At 38.4% G+C, this 20,087-nt stretch overlaps 2 protein-coding genes across 2 annotated transcripts; both read left to right on the forward strand.

Annotated features, from left to right (window-relative positions):
- Positions 1-670: 670 nt before the first annotated feature.
- On the forward strand, positions 671-4,150 carry LOC139143272 (uncharacterized). The gene is made up of 5 exons (XM_070713469.1): positions 671-902; positions 1,607-1,694; positions 2,013-2,149; positions 2,601-2,694; positions 3,220-4,150. The coding sequence occupies exons 1-5, from the start codon at positions 718-720 to the stop codon at positions 3,568-3,570; spliced, it is 855 nt and encodes a 284-aa protein (XP_070569570.1). The 5' UTR covers positions 671-717; the 3' UTR covers positions 3,571-4,150.
- A 3,158-nt stretch (positions 4,151-7,308) lies between these two features.
- Positions 7,309-13,007, forward strand: LOC139143278 (uncharacterized). The gene is made up of 2 exons (XM_070713475.1): positions 7,309-7,742; positions 8,530-13,007. The coding sequence occupies exons 1-2, from the start codon at positions 7,382-7,384 to the stop codon at positions 9,618-9,620; spliced, it is 1,452 nt and encodes a 483-aa protein (XP_070569576.1). The 5' UTR covers positions 7,309-7,381; the 3' UTR covers positions 9,621-13,007.
- The last annotated feature ends 7,080 nt before the right edge of the window (positions 13,008-20,087 follow it).

A 20,087-nucleotide genomic window follows, 5' to 3' on the forward strand; every position in this document is an offset into this window, starting at 1 on the left:
CTGTGTAAAAAATAGGCATATGCATGCATTTGTAATAAATTGCACAGTAGAAAATGAACCTGCAGTAGTTCCGTTTGAAATATCATTCACAAATTTCCAAAATATTGGCATGGCTTTTGTCAAAACGTTTTTAAGGTGTATGTGCAATGAGACTCAAATGAGGCTTGTACCAAAGGACTTGTACTCTGGGCCAAGGGGTTTACTGGGAAAACCTTGTGATAATATTTTGCGTCCATGAATGTTTTCCATAAGATAGGGGTCACAAATTTTTTAATTAAATTCAATGACTGAAGAAAAACTCTGTTTCACCATTTATCGAACTTTACTTCTTTCAAATGAACTTTTTGAAAACATGTTGGCCTCTCAACAAAAAAAAGTAATTCCCGATTGTTTCATGTACCATGCTTGCCTATTTTTAACAACACTTGCAAAAGAAAATCCAAAATTTTAGAACTGATGAAAAAAAATTGTCTAGCACAACTGATCAGAGACCTGTATAGCCATCACTTGTTTTTGAAGGGTTTTGGTGCTCGGTGTTTGCAATAAACTATCGGTCTTGTGCCGACGCTGGTGGCGCTGTTCGTAGCCATTCATGGGAATTGTGAAATGTCCTGACTGTGACCTAGCTGCGTTGTACCTAATTTGTTTACAATGGATATAGTTAATATTAAACCTTGAAAGATAGTCCGCCACTTCATCGGTAGAGGCGATTCCAAAATGGCGTCTCTCAGAACAATTACTGTAACAACACTTGTCGTGATATTTTCATTTCTGGGAGTCTCGCTGGCGAAGACTCTTGAATGCAAGAAGACAGGGGCGTGTTCTTGTCAGATGTCTGACAACTCAGGGGCTATTGACCTGTCAAGAGTGTCGAATTCAGGTTTTCCAGCCATCGATGCAAGGTGAGTGTAGTCGGCCACTGATAACATGCCGTCAACACACGGGTATACTCAGTAAAAGTAGTGTGGTGTACTTCTGTTGTCTAGCCGGTAAAATTAAATGTACTCCAGTACAGGCACTAATAGGGTCTATGACTCTGGGACCTGATTACAATATGATCATGCGGTGTGTTCGATACAGATAATATAAGTGCCGTTGGAAGGGACTAACCATTGTCTGCTGAGGGGTGCGGATTGGTTTGGAGCTCTTCAAAAGTTTTGAGTGATTGTGACTTTTTCAAGTTTTCAACGTAAAAGTCTCCATTCTGTCATAAGACACAGCGGAATCAACATTTCCTGTTTTCCAACTATCAAAAACACCACAGGCCCACGGAACGTTTCGTAGATCGTCGTCGGATGGGAAGTGACTGACACTGTGAGGCCGAAGGCCGAACCTCGGTACTGTATAAGAATTTTATACAGTACCGAGGTTCGGCCTTCGGCCTCACAGTGTCAGTCACTTCCCATCCGACGACGATCTACGAAACGTTCCGTGGGCCTGTGAAAAACACAGGACAACAACAATATTCTCGATCCAGGGCTTTTAAACCCCTCATCAGTCGTTACAACGTTCAGTACCTCAATGAATCTGGTTGTCCCTAACTTTAGAGTATGCGAAATATGAAATCGACCTCTGTTTGATACATTCTTTTTCTCGAACATCACAGATACAAAGACGTCAAATCGAAAGATGCCTCTTCCTATTCCTTCAATCCGTGCTGGCCTTTCGAGGAAGTTGGCTGTCATGGTGTAGCGGTGAGTCATTTTTCTCGTTCAATGGAGAATTCAAAGACTCTCTTTTGGAAAAATAGATAGATGCTGTCTGTGCTGAGTAACAGTGGTCGCCAGTTGCAACAAATCAGGTACAATCGGTCAATCAATGAATAAATCTATTGGTCAGTCAATCAATCAATCAATCAATCAATCAATCAATCAATCAACTAATCATTAAACTGATCGATAAGTTCATCAGCCAATAAATTAATCAATTAAAAATTAGTCAGTTAATTATTTCATTAATCCCTCATGATTTTAACCTTTATAACTGAAACTACTCTGAATTCATCTCTACAGATATGTCAACGAGTTCCAGACCGTAGAGCAGCAGTTTATTTCACCCTCGGTACGCACGAGACAGCGCAATTTCTTCACAATGGTACACACGTTATCTTGAAATATGAAGGAAAAAGTGGCACTGGTCATGCTATTAGGTAATTGCATTGTACATGAACCCTCGCAACTTCAGTACCATTTTCAGAAAATGGGCATGGTTACGAAAATGTCACAACTGAATACATTGTCTATACTTGAATTAACAATCTATTGGATTTTAGACCAAGGAAGTCTTTCTTTTACATTTCCGAGCCCAAGAATTTTGCTCTTTTCGATTGCTATCGAGCAGTCAATGACAGCAAAAGTCGAATTATATAAGCAAGTGGCCTCCGTTCAGTACTAGTGCTTGTCGAGAAGTTTTGAAAACCATTATTAGTAAATTGTAGTTGTTTTGTTGATTCGTTCAGGAAAGTTAGGGTTACGTAAAAGAAAAAAACAAATAGTTAACAACCGTCTTTGAGGAAAAGTAGTTGTATTTGAAATCGAGCGACAGAAACGATCTCAGGCACAAACTATAGAGCTATATTTTATTGAACATTTTCCTTCCAGAACATCGTGGATTACTCTTATATGCAACGAGGAAAATGACGATACATTATTCATTCCTATCGGTGAAGATCCATACGTCAAACCTATGCATTACGTAAGGAAAATCATATTTTTGTCCCTAAAAAAGTAGCAAGTCATCATGTCATGCTAATGATAGGAAGATGAAATGAGTGAGTTAAGGAGGGAGTGCAGTTGTGTATGTATGATTTGTGTGGACCTAGAGAAAACGGGGGTATATGATTTGTGTGAACAGTAAAGAATGGTTCAGATGAAATCACTCTGGTCTTCACTTTCACTGTTTATTGGTCTGAACTATGTGACACCATAGGTATATTTGTGGGAATAGATCATGTAAAGTAACACATTTAAAGTCAGTGGTTCAGTACCGGCTATTGATCAGCTCTCGATTTGCCTGCAGTGATGTGTTCCACGGTTTTCGACAAAAGAACGGTCTTCCGAGATCCCGTCCAACAATACGCGGGGAAAACAGGAATGGTTTGGAACCTGCAGTGCAGTCCTGGTTGATGATAAATGCTGTTAAAACAAAAACCTAATAAGATTCACTTCTATAATGCTGCGAAGCTCAGAGTTTAACTTATCTGAATCCTATTTTCCACAGTACTTTGCTTTGAAATCACCGTGTGCCTGTCCTGGTAAGTGTTCCGACTCTGAGAGAGATGAGAAAAAAGAAAGCCATGACGAGAAAATCGAGACAAAAGAAGGCGACGACGAGAAAAAAGAAGGCGAGGAGGAGAAAATCGAGAAAAAAGAAGGCGACGACGAGAAAAAAGAAGGCGAGGAGGAGAAAATCGAGAAAAAAGAAGGCGAGGTCGACAAAAACGAGAAAAAAGAAGGCGAGGAGGAGAAAATCGAGAACAAAGAAGGCGACGACAAAAACGAGCAGCAAGGAGGCGAAGGCGAGAAAAACGAGATAAAAGAAGGCGAGGGCAATAAAAAAGATGGCGAATAATCGTACCAGGGTGGTTTTACAGAATGGAGCATTGCATCAAGATGATTGTGGATTGACGGAAGATTCAATATCTTCGTGATAGAGAGATGAAATCGGCTGACATGAACGGCATTACGATTTTTTGAACTCTTTTTGTCACAATCCATTTTAAAGCAGAATAAAAATGCTCTGTAAGAAAAGAAAGGTTTTTGTATTGTCAAAACCAGACAAAATATGCTGGATATGATCTACAGATATTTTCATCAGAACACTGTCGTCCAAATGCTGCAGCGTGGAGGCACAGAGTGGACGTCACGATTGTCTTGCCAAACTTAACTTGCAATTTAAAGTACTTTGACAGTGAATTATCCCATAACGAAGACTAACCACCGTTATCAGCTTTCATGTCCTATCACACGTGACGGTACGGTGTTATGTTATGTACGTTTATTCTTTACATTTTATAAATTTTCCAAAATGTTGTGAAAGTAGAGTTGGCCATTTCGCCATGGTGACGACCAAAAAGTATTCACTTGCCTTCTATGAATTTCTTTTGTCACTGTGACGTTTCTTTCACAATAAAATATATCAGTATATTTTACTTGATTTGGTACATGTTTATGTTTATGCATTTGTTTATGTTGCGTCGCTGAAAAGCAATGCAGTAGGCCCTAATGCGTGTGACAGAGCACATAAATAAGCTTAATGTTGTATCGATCAGCCTTGTGTGGAATGGTAAACTTGTTAAAGTGGCACTCCCACTTGGTAACATTTTTAAAACACATTTTTTTAATGCCAACGGTCGATATTTGACGTGGCGACTGCGCGCGGATCGCGAGATATCGATAAAAACATGTCCTCAAAAAAGTAAAAGTTTGAATTCCGGTGTCCCATCTAAATTCAGCTTCCGAACGCGAACGTTCGGCACTGGGGCCATTGTCAACTAAGCTGTTGGGGGGGGGGGGGGGGGGGGGGTACGAGTCTACGCTGACGCTGCTGTACGCCATATAGTACCACTCGCGTCGGTGATCGGTCATGCCCCGTGGGAGAAAGCCGAGTCTCACTGACTCGCAAAAATGAAACGGAAAAGAAAGTTTGCTGATTCCACCAGAATTCGCATAGGTGACTAGTATAGCCGCTGAGAAAACTATCGGGAGCGCCTCGGCATTCTTACCCATTGATAATCGATGCATCGATGGTCTGTGACTCAATTCTGTACATTTGACTTGAAAAAAAAACCAATACTTTCATCACGGAAACACCCTGGTAAATCGCGGTCAGCACACCTAAGTATAACACATCTTTGCCTTTCGAGTGCACTGCACGGATAGCCGACTCGAGTCGACAATGCAATACAATACAGTGGCAATGGACATTGACAGGATTTCAACATTTTGAAACTGAATATGGCAAAAACTACCTTGACGCGGTAGGAGATGATATCAGTGATATAAATCTGAACTGTACATTTTCTTGCATATTCAAATTGGAAACATTTTGACGAAACGGAACTTAGTTTCGGTTGACAGGCTGTCTCTGCACTGGCAGACGACAAAATGTAGTCATCAGAGGCGGCTAATATTTTACACGTAAAAAACTGATATCCATGTGGTATTGGTTAAAAATATGATTGAGAATAATGAAAATGACAATAACTAAGGAGATGTTTTAAAAAAAACTTACCTGAGGTAAAGGCATAATGCTGTAAGCTTATATAAAGTCTTCGCAGTGGGAGGTAAATTAATTGCGTCGTTCGAACTTATTATGGACTCCCAGGAATACACAGTACAATAAATTACCCACAACTCAGTATGATATTTGTACACACGACGTTAGAATTTTTATAGCCTTTTCAGTACTGCCTGAAAGCAATAATATAAAACCTCTAGATAATTGATTAATTGTATCTATTGAAAGTACGTTTAGATATTTAAATTTAAATTTCAAAGAAACCATTAAATAACCATAAAAGTCACATTCTGCAGGTACTACAAATGCCCTATTGTTATGACAAACTGATTGGGTCATTCTCTGAGCAAAATTAGCATGCAAATTTCTTTTGTTTTTCTGTTTGGGGGGAAAAATCAATATCCTTTTGTTTCATAAAATAGGTGCAACTAGTCTCCGTACTTTTCATTACATTATTCTGTATGGCTGAAGACACAATCGGTGGCAATTTTTTCAAAAATGCTATCTCCTCTCAATCCAACCATGGAGGTAGTAGAGACTACCTCCATGATCCAACATACTTTTCTAAATCATTTAAAATGGGTATTGAGAAGAATAGTGTCCTTAAAAGTACGATTTCAGATTTAAAAAAAAAAACAAACAAAAAAAACTAGTCTGTGAATTTGTGTGCACATGGGGGACACAGTAGACTTCACTGAGGAATTTTCGTGTGTACAAATCATGATGAATTATGGGAAATCTCCAGTACTGTGGAATATCGTCAATCAGCACTACAACAAACCTTCGGGGAATTTCGGGTCATAACCAGAAACGATAGTAAAACTTAGGGGTGTTAAAAATACGCTTGGGAAATGACATGTTTTTATCGATATCTCGTGATCCACGAGCAGTCGCCACGTCAAATATCGACCGTTGACATTAAAACATGTGTTTTGAAAAATGTTACCAAGTTGGAGTGCCCCTTTAATTTCTATTTTGGAAGAGGACGGATATGTGCCGCATATTTTTAATGCTACGCGATTCATCATGACATGTGACCACGATTGAAATATCATTATTTACGTATACATCTTGGTTCGGTTTTGATTTATCAATGCATAGTTTCAAATGGATCAATGATAGGGATATCTCTAAAATATTGTGAATGCGATCTGAATGAGAATTTGTTGATTTTGGACCACAGAAACATGACAACATGTTACCCATATGAAAAGAGATATAAAGTAACTTGAGGAAAAAACGCGCTGATTACTTCCTCAGATTTTGGTAAGAATTTTACAGGATTTCTGGTCAGTATAACAAATGGCATTGTAATGGTTTTGCATTATGGGCCATGTGCAATTTATGGTTTGTCCAGTGAATAGCCACAGTGCAGTGTGGGTCACATGAGCTGGGTGTGTTATAGCGCTATGAGTATGGCGAGAGAGTCCGGCTTTGGCTGCGCCGCCTCGGCGTAGCCACGCCGGACACTCTCGCCATAGCTCATAGGGCTACGAGTGTTACTATATTGACAATGTGAGCCTCCACTTTCCCTGTTTCAACAAAACAAACAAAACAAAAATATTACTGGTCAACTTGAAGCCTTTGTAAAACCTGAGTGTTGTCCTCTAAAAGTAAAACCAACAGGCTGCCGTATTATCATGAAGGCGCGACATTGCACATCCTAACCATATCGGATATGTTCAATGTCGCGCTTTCCTCAGATCACATGATGACCAAAGAAATCATTTCATGTCACATGGATATTTCTTATCACACGATCTCGAACAATCTTCTGAATCAGTGTTTGAGCCGAGGTATTTCTCTCAACGTCTTATTTAAGCTGCGGGTTGATCTAAGTCTGCGTGTGCACCTCAGAGTTCGTCAGCGCTGTCTTTACTAATATTGAGATCCTCACGATTGTTCAAGGGGTTGTTGCTTTTTTATTCTGTAACTTGGAAATTATTTACATGCACGCAGGGTGTTGTCATCACAGTTAGAGTTACAAGTTCAACGGCCCACAAACTCAAACACGCCTGACATCCCTTTTTCTAATGGTTGCACCAGAGAGGTCTTGTGATCATGCGTAATCATACATTGAAAGTAGTCTCATGACAAATACGTGACCTCAGTGTAGTCTGCATTCACAAATAGCGGCAGCAAAATGGCTGCTACCTCGGTGCCCGATGCTATCCGACACAACCAACCAGTGATGCACAGCTCGGTATTGCATTCGATTCCTAGAGAAAAGCTTGGAGTTCTTGAGGCGTATATCTTGGCGGTGCCATTGGGCTGGAGTGGGTTACACCATTTTTATCTGAAGCGACCCGGATTCGGGATTCTGTATTTGTGCACGTTTGGGCTTTTGGGTATTGGTTGGATATTCGACTGGTTTCGAATTCCTTGCCTTGTCAAAGCTGCAAACCTGAAAATACAGCACGAGCATAATCCAAGCTTTTTCCCCGTGATTTGGAAGAAACGAGTGGATGATGCCTACATTTTGGCCTTACCATTTGGTATACTGGGTGAGTATGTTATTTGTTATGGCCTGAGATGAAAACACGCATGCGCCGTGGTTGTGAGGTCAGCTGAAGGTCATCCATGAATCGAGTGTATGTTTTGTGCTTTGAGTGTACATTTGGTATATATCATGACGCAACAGAAGTTGATGCTCAATATTTAAACAATCAGCATGTCTATTATTGTTTCACACCCCTTTTCACTAATAGGATGAGTGCCAGTTTGGCTTGTAAACATAGCTTCTTAGTGTATACTTCTGTAATGTTTTGAACATTTTTGTGTATCGAGGAGATTCAATGTTCAAAATGGAAAGACAATATGTACAAATATTAAAATGAGACTGAAAACTATGCTGTGCTCACTTTGCAGGAAGGAATACAACCTCAGAAGGGGGAAAAACCCATTCAGAACTATGGTTTTCCCCTTCCGTGATTTAATGATGTGTCTCTGAGAAGAGATGCTAAAGACTACATGTACATTTAATGGGGCCACTCGGATAACACTGGTTGCCATGACGTCACTTTTTAGCAGAGAGACAAAGCATCCAGTGTTTGCATGAGTGCTAAAAATTAAAGAAAGAATTGGACATTTGACCTACATTACCGAATCACAAAGGAAAATCGAATATTCCCGCAACTGAAACCCCTGTGGCGTACAGCCCAGCTTTTTAGCTTTGCTGTGATGTGAACTGACAAGTAATGGCTATTCAGGTGAAAGTTTATAATAATCATAAATACATGACAATTTTTAGAAAAGAATTGATTCATAATTTCTCTATTTTTTTTCCCATAGGTTTCCACCACTATTACCTTGATAGATATGCCTGGGGCCTGGCCTACACATTCACCCTTGGGTTCCTTGGTATTGGTTGGGTCATTGATCTCTTTCGTATGCCATGCCTTGTGTCAATGGTGAATGATGATATACAGCGACGTTACCAGGATGTCGAATACAAAAAGCCACTTAAGTCTACCTGTGATGCGTATGTACTTGGAATACCGCTTGGATTCTTAGGTTTGCATCACTTTTACCTGGATCGTATTGGTTTCGGACTGCTCTATATCTTCACTTTGGGTCTACTTGGAGTTGGCTGGATTATTGATATTCTACGCATGCCGTGCCTGGTGCGAGATGTGAATCGCAGGATACAGAAGCCGGATCCAAGCAAGAGTCTGTGCGATGCCTATGTGTTATGGTTTCCTTTTGGCATCATTGGTTTTCATCACTACTATCTCAATCGCCCATGCTGGGGAACTTTGTATCTCTTTACACTAGGTATATTTGGTATAGGATGGCTCATTGATTTCTGTCGCATGCCATTCCTAGTGAAGAGAGCTAACAAGAAAATGGCTGAGACAACATACTATGTCTCTACTGATGGCAGTTCTCAAGCAACTGGATATTCTGGACAGAATTATCAGTATCCACCACACCTCTCATATCCTGAACAACCGCAGTATCCACGGCAACATTTTGACCCTCCTCAACATACTGGTCAGTTTCCCCAGCAACAACCTTCATATCCTCAAGCTGGCCAGTATCCACCGCAACAACCTGTGTATCAACAACAACATGGTAACTATGGCAGCATGGCATCGGGATACACAGCACAACCCCAGGCTGGAGCCTATTATCCTGGTGTACCCCAACAACCCCAAATGGCACCTCCACAGCCAGGATATGGAGAAGTACCCCCTCCACAGCCAGGATATGGAGAAGTACCCCCTCCATACAGTGAACACCCAACAGATGGACACACTTCCTCAGAAGGAGCTGGAACGACACAGGTCACTAACGAGAAACAAATGCTGCCTCCTCCCGACATGGATGCCTCCTCCAGACCAGAAATGCAACCTTCGGCCCCTCCTGCAACCCCTCCATGAAGATACAAAATGAAAAGACCATGAAACTTTCACAAACTGTTCCTTGATGCAAAGTCTAACCATACATGACATTCATATGACATTGCCTATTCTATGTGAATAGGTCCAACATCAACATGCTAAACAATAAATAACACCAAACTATGATTATGAATGTATTCAACTTAAAGGGAAGTGGTCATCGGAACTGCCCATTTGCAACTTTCTTGTTTACAAACAATGTTTTTCATGCATTATATATAGATGCCTCATGTCAAAATAGCTGCAACATTTAAATTTTACGATGTACATGAAGACAAACATGTTTTAACTTTCATCAATCGCCAACGTAGCTTTGATACCGTGTTTATATTGGTCGCAGGGGTCCCTAGCGACCTTTGAGTGCTGTTCCGACGACCACCGCCCTTTGAGGGAGAAAGTGTTTATATCATGTTAAAACATCTTAAGTCTAAATGTAGACAATTTTAAAGGAATACTTCCAGCAATATTTACACTTTATGATGTACATGTAGTTATTTCCATAAAATTTGAAGCTGCCAGAATGTGTACAGAAGTTCACTCACCATTATTGTGATTTTCAATACTTTTGATTGTAGCCATAGGTGAATTTTCTTTAAGTTATTACTTTGATCATGTCTTTGATTGGTCTTAGAATATTTGTAGTCAACAATGTACTTAAGAAAACATAAATGACTCCAAAAATCCTGTAGGCTCATCCATCCATTATAAGACTCCTTACAAATAGCTGTAATTTTCTTAGACATTGTGAGGTGAAACAAGTACAGTTTCTTTCTCACTAAAATATCTTGAACAGGGATTGTAAGCCAATATTGCCTACTTTGTACAGTGTGCAGTGTTATTGTTAAAAAAATGAATTGTAGTTTGGATTGGAATTATGCTGTCAACAATAACATTGGATGGTAAACACATACAATCATGCTGTGTTGACAAGCAGAACACTCAGCATTTTGACTGCTGTTGTAACAGAACAAAAAGCTGTATTTTTACAAAGAGAACAGAAATACTGGAAAATGCATGAAAAGTAACAATCATGCCATTGTATAAATCGCCATAAAACTGAAATGAATTGTGTAAGCTCATGCTGGTGAATATTATAGATACATGAAACTATCGCTAAAATGAATTAATGGTCATGACCATTAATTCATTTTCGCGATGGTTTCATTTAATTTGTCTAAAACCGAGGTCGAATATATGCATGGTCACCCATTTATTCAGTATCTTTCAACATGACAAATAATATAAGTAGTATCTTGCATCAAACAAAATTCATGAAAAATGGCCGACTTTGTCCCTTTAATGTCTGCAACGCATGTAAATTGCTTTTTGGCGAAATATGACAGCCTGGTCTTATGGTCATGAATTCTGTTGATATTACATAGATGTGGTATGTTTATATCGAAAGTTGGCCTGAGCTCCATGAAAGTGTTTCATTGTATTTTACCATGACAGTTCTTCAGATCAATTACACATTTCTTGTGGTATTTCTTTCATGTATTGAATTTACTCATATGTCTCATCATGGGATCTACATTGGTCATTGTGGAGTGTACATAGGTTGATGCTTTGCCACAGTCATATCAGCTATGTGTTCTGCTCATTTGCATAAATTTTCCCGGTACACTTTTGCTGGTACATTTGTGCAGACTAGATTTACCAGGTTTTACAATTACTTCCATAGAATGTTGTTCTAACACTCGGTCATGCCTCTGAAATCCACGGCAGGGAGACAGGCTAGAATCCAAGGTACAAAGTTTCCCTGAGACTAGGAAGAGTTCATACACAGTAAAGGTGATTTCCATTTAGATTAAAGTGAAATTTTTTTATGACCCATTTCAACAAAATATTGTATGCTTTATATTTAAACTTGACTATAACAGTAGCTAACCCTAAACCCTTAAATGGTTTCAATTTTACAACATAAATATTGGAGAGATGATGTGTTATTTTAGTGGCTGAAGGTGTTAACTTAAGGTAGTATGCCCCTCGAAAGTGAAACTTTCCCTAATGAAACTGTCAACCATCCTCTTAACAAATCAACAAAAAAATTCAGGGTTCACCATGTAAAGTTTGGAACTAGTAAAACAAATTACATGGCCGCCATTTCCTGTGTTAACTCTATGGGGGGGGGGGGGGGGGGGGGGGGGGAGTGAAAATTTTGGATTTTCGAAAAACTAAGCCAGTAAAAGTTTTTCTTTCTCCAAGAGCTTTAAAATGAGCCCCCCCTAAGTGGTAGATCAGAAAAAAATTGTAGAAATTTGAGAGTCCGACTATCTGTCCCTGAGGCGTGTTCTACCTTAAGACTAACAATATTACCATGGTGCCCAGATTCTACTGCAGTAACCAGTCAAAGTGAGGAGAAATACTGTGACAATCTGTCACATATTGGCAATTTCACATCAGGGTTAGTTGTCCCTGACTTTACCTGGCTAAAAAGTGACTCCTATGATCTCAAATATGTATGGCATACAGTATGAACTTAGCCAATATTCAGGAAATAGATTTTTGCCCGTCACATACTTCTTTTGATACTAAGTAGAAGGGACACTAATGTTTCATTTGATGCTCCTTTTGTAATTCTCACAAGTAAAGTGTTTTCCAACTAAAATTATCAGCAGACTATTTCAGCACTGTATTAGCTTTTGTAGCAATATGCAATACTATGTTTATGTCACCTTGGCCAAAGAGTTGAGCAAATGATACCTGCTAACTGGGTAATCCTGCACATTTTAATCAGATTATGTTAATTTAATGAAATCCTTGTCTAGTAACATGAGTACAGAGGGTAGAAAAGAGATTGATATTGCATGATTGACTGTTGCTACAATGAAAGGAGGAGTAGGAATGGTTGACGTAGAGCCAGTATTGATCTTCAGAACATTATTGATATATTGTCATGACAAGCATCGTTCTGTTGTATATTAGAGTGCATTTTGATAAATAATACCATGTCTATTGTGGTGTTTACATTTTATAAAGTCAACCAGCTTGATCATTGACTCAATTTACATCTGAGAACTGCAATTTGTTCTCAACAGTTGTCAAATCACGATAAAATCATGGCCAAATACTTGCCTCATTCAAGTTCTCCAGTATAAATCAATTTTAATTAACATGAATGCCAATTAAATCATAAACTTCACTTTTGCAAATAGTTTAAATTTATCCTAGGGATAAGAATTGACCAATAGATGAGCAGCACTCCACTTAATATGAAACTTTAAGCTAAACTTTTGACATAGCATGTCACAATGTACATTTTCACCTGTAAATATTGAAATACTTCTCCTTTGCATGAGACAAGATGTCATCAGTATCTTGTGTTTTTAGCTGATAATCATCAATAAAACACGCTTTCTTTAGAAATTTTCTGTCTGTTTTCTTCTGTGCGTTGCATAGGAGTCAGTTTAGACTTGCAATTATAGGACAGAAATGTCTGGTCTTCATGATCATGCAAAATGCTTGAACATGATAGATATGTAAACATATCTGACAGTCAACTGGCTTTGACCAGGTTTTCACTTGTTATACTGCACAATGATTTGATTCTTTTGTATGTCAATTGTGAAGTCAGACGCAGTAGAGTGATTAGTCCATAGCTCCTCCAAAGGGTTAACAGTTCATACCTTGCGAAATAGATGTACGTTAAAAATTAGCCAGAACACTCAGTGTACCTCAGTACCATACCACATTACCAGCTACAATTTCCATTCATTTTAATGTGACACCCTTGTGAACACCAGACATTTCTTAGCAGTCAAATGTCAGTGTCTACGTTTGATTTATCAAAATGAGACTTACAATTCACATGTTTCTTGTATTTGAGTTTGACCGGAGTTGAGGTCAAAGCCAGGTGATATCAAGACATCAGAATGTTATATGGATAGCATATGACATCAAATATTGAAATTACTGTGGCAGTAGTATAAATGGAAGACTGCTTCAATGACACCGCACTCCTATTTGATCACAATAGTGGATTCATTTGTGGCATATATAGGTACATTGATATCAAGTATCAAATAATGGTCAATTTTCATCAGGATTTCGTCAATCCTCCATATCCTAACAAGACAGCAGATCTACGCATAGTCCTCCACATGTTTGCGAAAGTGTAATACGAACTCATAAAGTGTATTTTATGATTTTTACTTGTCTTGTTGTATCCTTTGACGTCATCTCCATGACTTGTTACCTCGCATAGCCTTCTTTTATTAGTCCCCGCGGAAGAAGTCCGGCGGGGACTTATAGATTGGGTCCCGTCTGTGCGTCCGTCCGTCCGTCCGTCTGCCGTCCGTCCGTCCGTCATCAACAGTTTCTCAGACACTGCTTAACCAATTTTGTTCAAACTTGGCACAAAGGCATAGCACTATGACCTATAGATGCACATTGATTTATTTTGTGATACGATCCAATATGGGCGCGAGGCGGCCATTTTGTTGCGATTTTTCATGTCTTTGGACCATAACTCAGACATCCTTGAACAGATTCTGTTCAAACTTCGCACAAAGGCATAACACTATGGCCTACATGTGCATGTCAAATTATTTTGCGATACGATCCAATATGGCCGCGAGGCGGCCATTTTGTTTGTGATTTTTCGTGTCTTTGAACCATAACTCAAACATCCTTGAACCGATTCTGTTCAAACTTGGCACAAAGGCATAACACTATGGCCTACATATGCATGTTGAATTATATTGCAATACGATCCAATATGGGCGTGAGGCGGCCATTTTGTTGCGATTTTTTCATGTCTTTGAACCAATAACTCAAACATCCTTGAACCGATTTTGTTCAAACTTGGCACAAAGGCAAAACACTATGGCATACATATGCATGTATCAATTAACCTTGTGATGGGATCCAATATGGCTGCAGAACTGCCATTTTGTTGGAATTTTGCATGTCTGAAGCGTAATTCAAAGGTCATTACACCCATTTTGTCAAAACTTGGCACAAAGATCAAGCGCTATGGCATACATATACATGTCAATTTACTTCGTGACATGTTCCAATATGGCTGCCAGATTGTCATTTTTTTCCGATATTGCTGCCAGATGGTCATTTTTGGATTTTTTCATGTCTTTGAGGCTTAATCATATGCAAATATTCCTTAACCAATGTTGTTGAGACTTGGTACAAAGATAAAGTACTATGGCACACATATGCATGTCTACTAATTTTGTGCTATGATCCATATGGTCAATAGACAGCCATTTGATTTCAATTTTGGTGTGATTTTTTTATGTCTTTGAAACATAAACATAGGTCACTGTCCCTCGATGGACTGATTTTGTTCAAACGTGATGTGAAGATAAAATACTATGGCTCCATTCTTGTGCACATTAATTTGTTTCATTATATGATCCGAAACGGCTGATTACAACAACATAACCGATCCCATACCATTTTGAAAATTCCACCAAACCATGTGTATAGTATGTGCCGTCATTACACTAGAGGCAGTGAGGGCATCGTTATGTGTGATGTAATCAAAAGTTCCTTCACTGGTCATTACCGGCAGAGATGAGTCATTTATTGAACGTTCCTCAGATTACTTTATTATGCAAGTCACAGGCCTGATACACCCATTGCATCAATGTCATTCCACAGCTACCTAGAGCACAGCTACCTAGACACCAAAGATTACAACAAATGGACAAGCGGGGACTGTGTCATCAACGATGACTCGTTTTAAACATGATTGGAACTGATTTGGGATGATTGGATGGTGAAGTAATGTCTGTTTAATCTGCAAATGTAAGCTCATCTGCTGTTCTTTTTAAGTTATACTTTTGTTTTTATGAGTTATTTGTAATATTGCAACTTCCAGCTATACAAAGCAAGAAAACATTTGACCCTGTGACAGGCCCTGTACAGACCCTGACATAGACCTGTGGTACAGGACTGTGTCAGCAAAGATGTTACATTGCTGTGACAGGGGCTGATGTACAGGTCTGTGGCCAGTGCTGTGATGACATGGCTATATACAGTGCTGTAGACACAGTGATATGACAGGGTCTGAAATTTGCCTGACCCATCATTGTATTTAAAGGACTATACACAGCAATGTGAATACAGACTTGTAACAGGGTCAATAATTTTTAAAGCTCCCATATATGCATATGTATATATGCAAATGGGAGGTATTCTTATAAGGTGGAAAAAAGTCGTCTGTATGTATGTATGTATGTATGTACGTATGTATGTATGTACTGTATGTATGTATGTATGTATGTATGTCCGTCCACATCAAACACTCCTAAACCGTAGCACCTACTGTCTTAGTATTTGGTGTACAGGTGCACCTAGGGGTGGAGATGTGAATTTGTTCAAATGAACATGTCATTGCCAAAAATATGCAAATGAGGGGAAAAAAAGGAAAAATCCTGCAAATGGCTAAAACTCAGTAAGCATTGGTCAGATTTGGTTGAAACTTGGTATGCAGATTTCTTTAGGTATTCTAAATTATATGTGCAAAAATTGGGATGAAATTTGCATGTTTGTATTTTTAGGGTATTTTTTCTGTTTTTAGTCAAAAAATCTTGTTCTCTGAAATCGCTCATCTGATTGCTATGAAACTTAATATTCATGTTCCTCAGGATGACCTCAGTCATGCCTGTACAAATTGTATTGATATTGTCATATTTGTAATTTTTGGGCAATTTTCCCAATTTTTGATAATTTTTTTTATCCAAAAACTACTGATTTGATATTTGGTATACAGGTATCTAAGATTAATCTCAATATAATGTATTGAAGGTATGTTGAAACTGGCAATTTTTTTTTATTTTGGGGGCAATTTTTGCCTTTTTTGGTCAAAAAATTTTTCACCTAAACTTCTGATCTGGTAGCTTTGATATCTAGTGTACAGGTTCCTAGGGTTTATGTTAATTAGATATATTTAAAATTAGGATGAAATCTGCAATTTTGTATTTTTGGGGGCAATTTTTCTCATTTTTGGTCAAAAAATTTGTTTCTCAAAATTTACCTGTCTGATTGCTTTGATATTCAGTAAACCGGTTCTTAGGGTTTTTGTTAATAAGATATATTGAAATTAAGTTGAAATCTGGAATTTTTAATTTTTGGGGCAACTTTGCAAAACTGTCAGTGTTACTGGGATATCTTTCATTTTGTGTTTTTAAGATTTTTTTGGTAATTTTATACCTACTGGAACTAAGAGTATATAATGTGGTGATTTAGTAAGCATTTGATATGGTAAACTGTATTTGGTGTTGAAATGCGGTAAAAAATCCTGGCAGATTTTGAAAAAATTCCAAACAAATGCCAATTAAAAATTCAGCCAGAGAAGGTTTCACAGAAAGAAAAGGTGGGAGAGTGGGGGAAAAAGAATGTACAATGGATCGGATAAAAAAGATAATGTACCTCATTGATCTTCCAGACACCGTCTCTTATCAAATGGTCCACCCCAATGTATTTTTGCGCCATTTTTGCGCCAATTAACCATGCAGTGTATTTTAGTTTAAGATGTCAAATTAGGTAAGGATTTGAAAGGAATAGTCAAGTTCACCACAGTTTAACTTTATCTCTTGTGTCATCATCCTTGTGTAATTGGTTAAGTTTGTAAGTTGTTCCAGATGTGGATGCACCAGCTGTTCTGGAAGAAAACAATGTTTACTTTTCCCTGTAGGGTTTCTGAGTTGATGATTGTATGTTGAAATTCCTCCATGTATCTGGTGTATGGGCAAAGTAAACATTGGTTGCATGTTATGTATTTCAGTCTATGTCAAATATTGTAAATGAAAAATCAAGAACAGTTTGCTATGTGCTTGTAAAAGATAACATATTTGTCAATACATAAACTGCCTTGCAAGTTGCAGATTGATTGTCTTAAAGATTATCACAGGAGTAGAAAAGGAAAAGAAACTAATCAAATTGCTGTAACATATTCACTCTCAGTGTCTGTAGAGGCCTATACTTAACTATTTTATCATTACATTCAGCTGTTTGTTATATCTTTATCACTCTTCATGGGCCAAGGCACACTTGGGGTCAATGTCATCACTCTGTGCCAGTCTGTGTATGTCAGTCTGTCTCTATGTATGTCCATGTTTCATACAATTGTTGACTTGTTTTGATAACTATATGGGAGCGAACAGTGATGTTGTCACTATTTTAAAGTACACAATTATGCCTGTATTCATTTCTGTCATCAAACTTGGCCCATTTTTCTGATAATATACACTCCTGTAATGTGACAAATTTTCAGACCTGTAACAGGCCCTGTAAATTCAACACTGACTCACCACTGTTTGTACACCAGTACTTCAGTCATGTGGTCACAGCACTGGATACGCTCAGAAATTACATCACTGTAAGCTTATACATTCCTAATAATACCAGGCCTGATACAGCCCTGCTCATACACCTTTGATATCTTATCAATTTTACAGGTCTTGTAACAGAGATTATTTCTCAGGGACTGTTACATACTGATCAGACCCTGTTACAGCCTTGTACTGAAATCTTTCTGTAGTTTTCCTGCTATGTAGGGCACCTAACACTTTCGAGAAATTTTAAAAATATAAGGGACCGTCTCAGATTGTCGCATAAGTTCAAGAAACGAAATTCCTTCATTTACATCAAAACCCCTCCCCTAAACGAAACTTCTTTAATATGTGCGAAATGTTGACGTCTGCCTGAGAGTACAATGTAGCATTTTTATAGCTTCTAGAATAAGTATCCCCTGACCACAATACATGTACATCATAAAGCAATTCATCAAAAATGAGTACTATTAATCATAGCATGACACGAACGAGTTGGAAACAGTTACAGCAAAATTTGTTGGTATGAGTGTGCAGTTTTTGTTTATTTTTACACACAATGTAAAGAGAACTTGTGATCACAAAATAAAAGTGCGAAAGTGAAGTTCACTAATTGACTGGAGGTCAAACCCCCATTTTAACGAACGAATTTCGCTTTTTGAACATGCGACAATCTGAGACCGTCCCTAAAGATCCAATTATCCCAAATTAGTTCCAATCCTGTTTTTATCAACGGTCATTCTGGAGAACTCGGGTTGTTCTTTGTCTGTATTGATCAATGAAACTTTAATTTTTACAGCGTATTTCTTTCATTTGGTGCGTCAGGGAGACCTAAACCAGACAAAGTAGCCAGAGAGAAAAAGTAATCAATGATTCATCAACTCTGTTAAAGAGCAGTATATACGGAATGATGCAAATGACATTATTTTATCCCCATTGTTCGGAGCCTGCTTTCAAAGCAAAGGACCACGGGAAATAGATATGCACAAGTCTTCCGTTTTAATATGGGATGTCTGCAATAAAACATGTATAAGCTACCAACGGTCCCCTCTTCTTCTAATTCCAATCCTTCATCAGATAGTCACACACAGTCATTAACAGTCACGATTGTCTAATGGCCTAGCGTGTTATACCTTACCAGAGGATTCAATCAATCAATTGATCAGCACCACGCAATGTACCACAGGCCAACTGGAAATGAATAGTCTAAAATATGATATTTTTTCATGATTATTAAAATAATAAATTGTAATTATGAAATATTGATATCACTTAACCTAGTTCATATTTCATCAGGATTGAGCTTCCTTTCTGCAGAGCAGCACTCGATAAAATTGCTGTATGTGTATGAATTATGTATGACATGGGCGGCCGGCCCATGAAAAAATATCATATTAAGACTATTCATTTCCAGTCGGCCTGTGAATGTACTAATGTCCAAAGAAAGCTACATATTTATTCCCAACGTTCTTCAAAGCTTATAGTAGAATACAGAGCAACAACATATCGTACAGACAATATTATGATCCGGTAAGGCGGGACGATTGTTGTTTGCTTCTTTTTTGCCGATTCGGTTGTTTTTGATTCTCGTAAACGAAACTTATACAACTTATTCCGATCATCCATGCATTCCAGCGAATTGAAATAGCGTTGTTGCATGACAATTTAACGTGCATCAGTCAAATGGAGACACTGTAGAGCAACAACTGTATCACCAGAGACATGCTGATAGCAATTATGGACTGGAAGACTGTCTACTTGATGTTTACTATAATTAAAAGAACTCAGATCACAGAAGAGAGTTTTATCAGACGGTTGATCCAAATGTGTCAAGGGACGGGAATAGTAGCTAAAACTCGAAGTCAAATCGAAACAAACATTTGGTCCCGCCTTCAGGAAGTTGAAGTGGACAGCAGTTGTATACGTGTACTTTCTCAGCACTTGTATTCTGCATGTTTGTTACTCTTCCTTGTTCTTCTCTGAATAGCATATTTAAACGGCTCAGCATTCAATTTGTAAACATTACCTGGACATGTGATATGCGTTATTATTTATGACAAGTGACCAATGTCAATGTAGCGGAATGTACAAAGAGTGATAACAAGCTGAATACTGATCGACTTTTCCGTCCATTTCCCCTTGCACAGGTCCGACT

This window comes from Ptychodera flava, chromosome 11 (assembly GCF_041260155.1).
Source record: "Ptychodera flava strain L36383 chromosome 11, AS_Pfla_20210202, whole genome shotgun sequence".
Lineage (NCBI taxonomy): Eukaryota > Metazoa > Hemichordata > Enteropneusta > Ptychoderidae > Ptychodera > Ptychodera flava.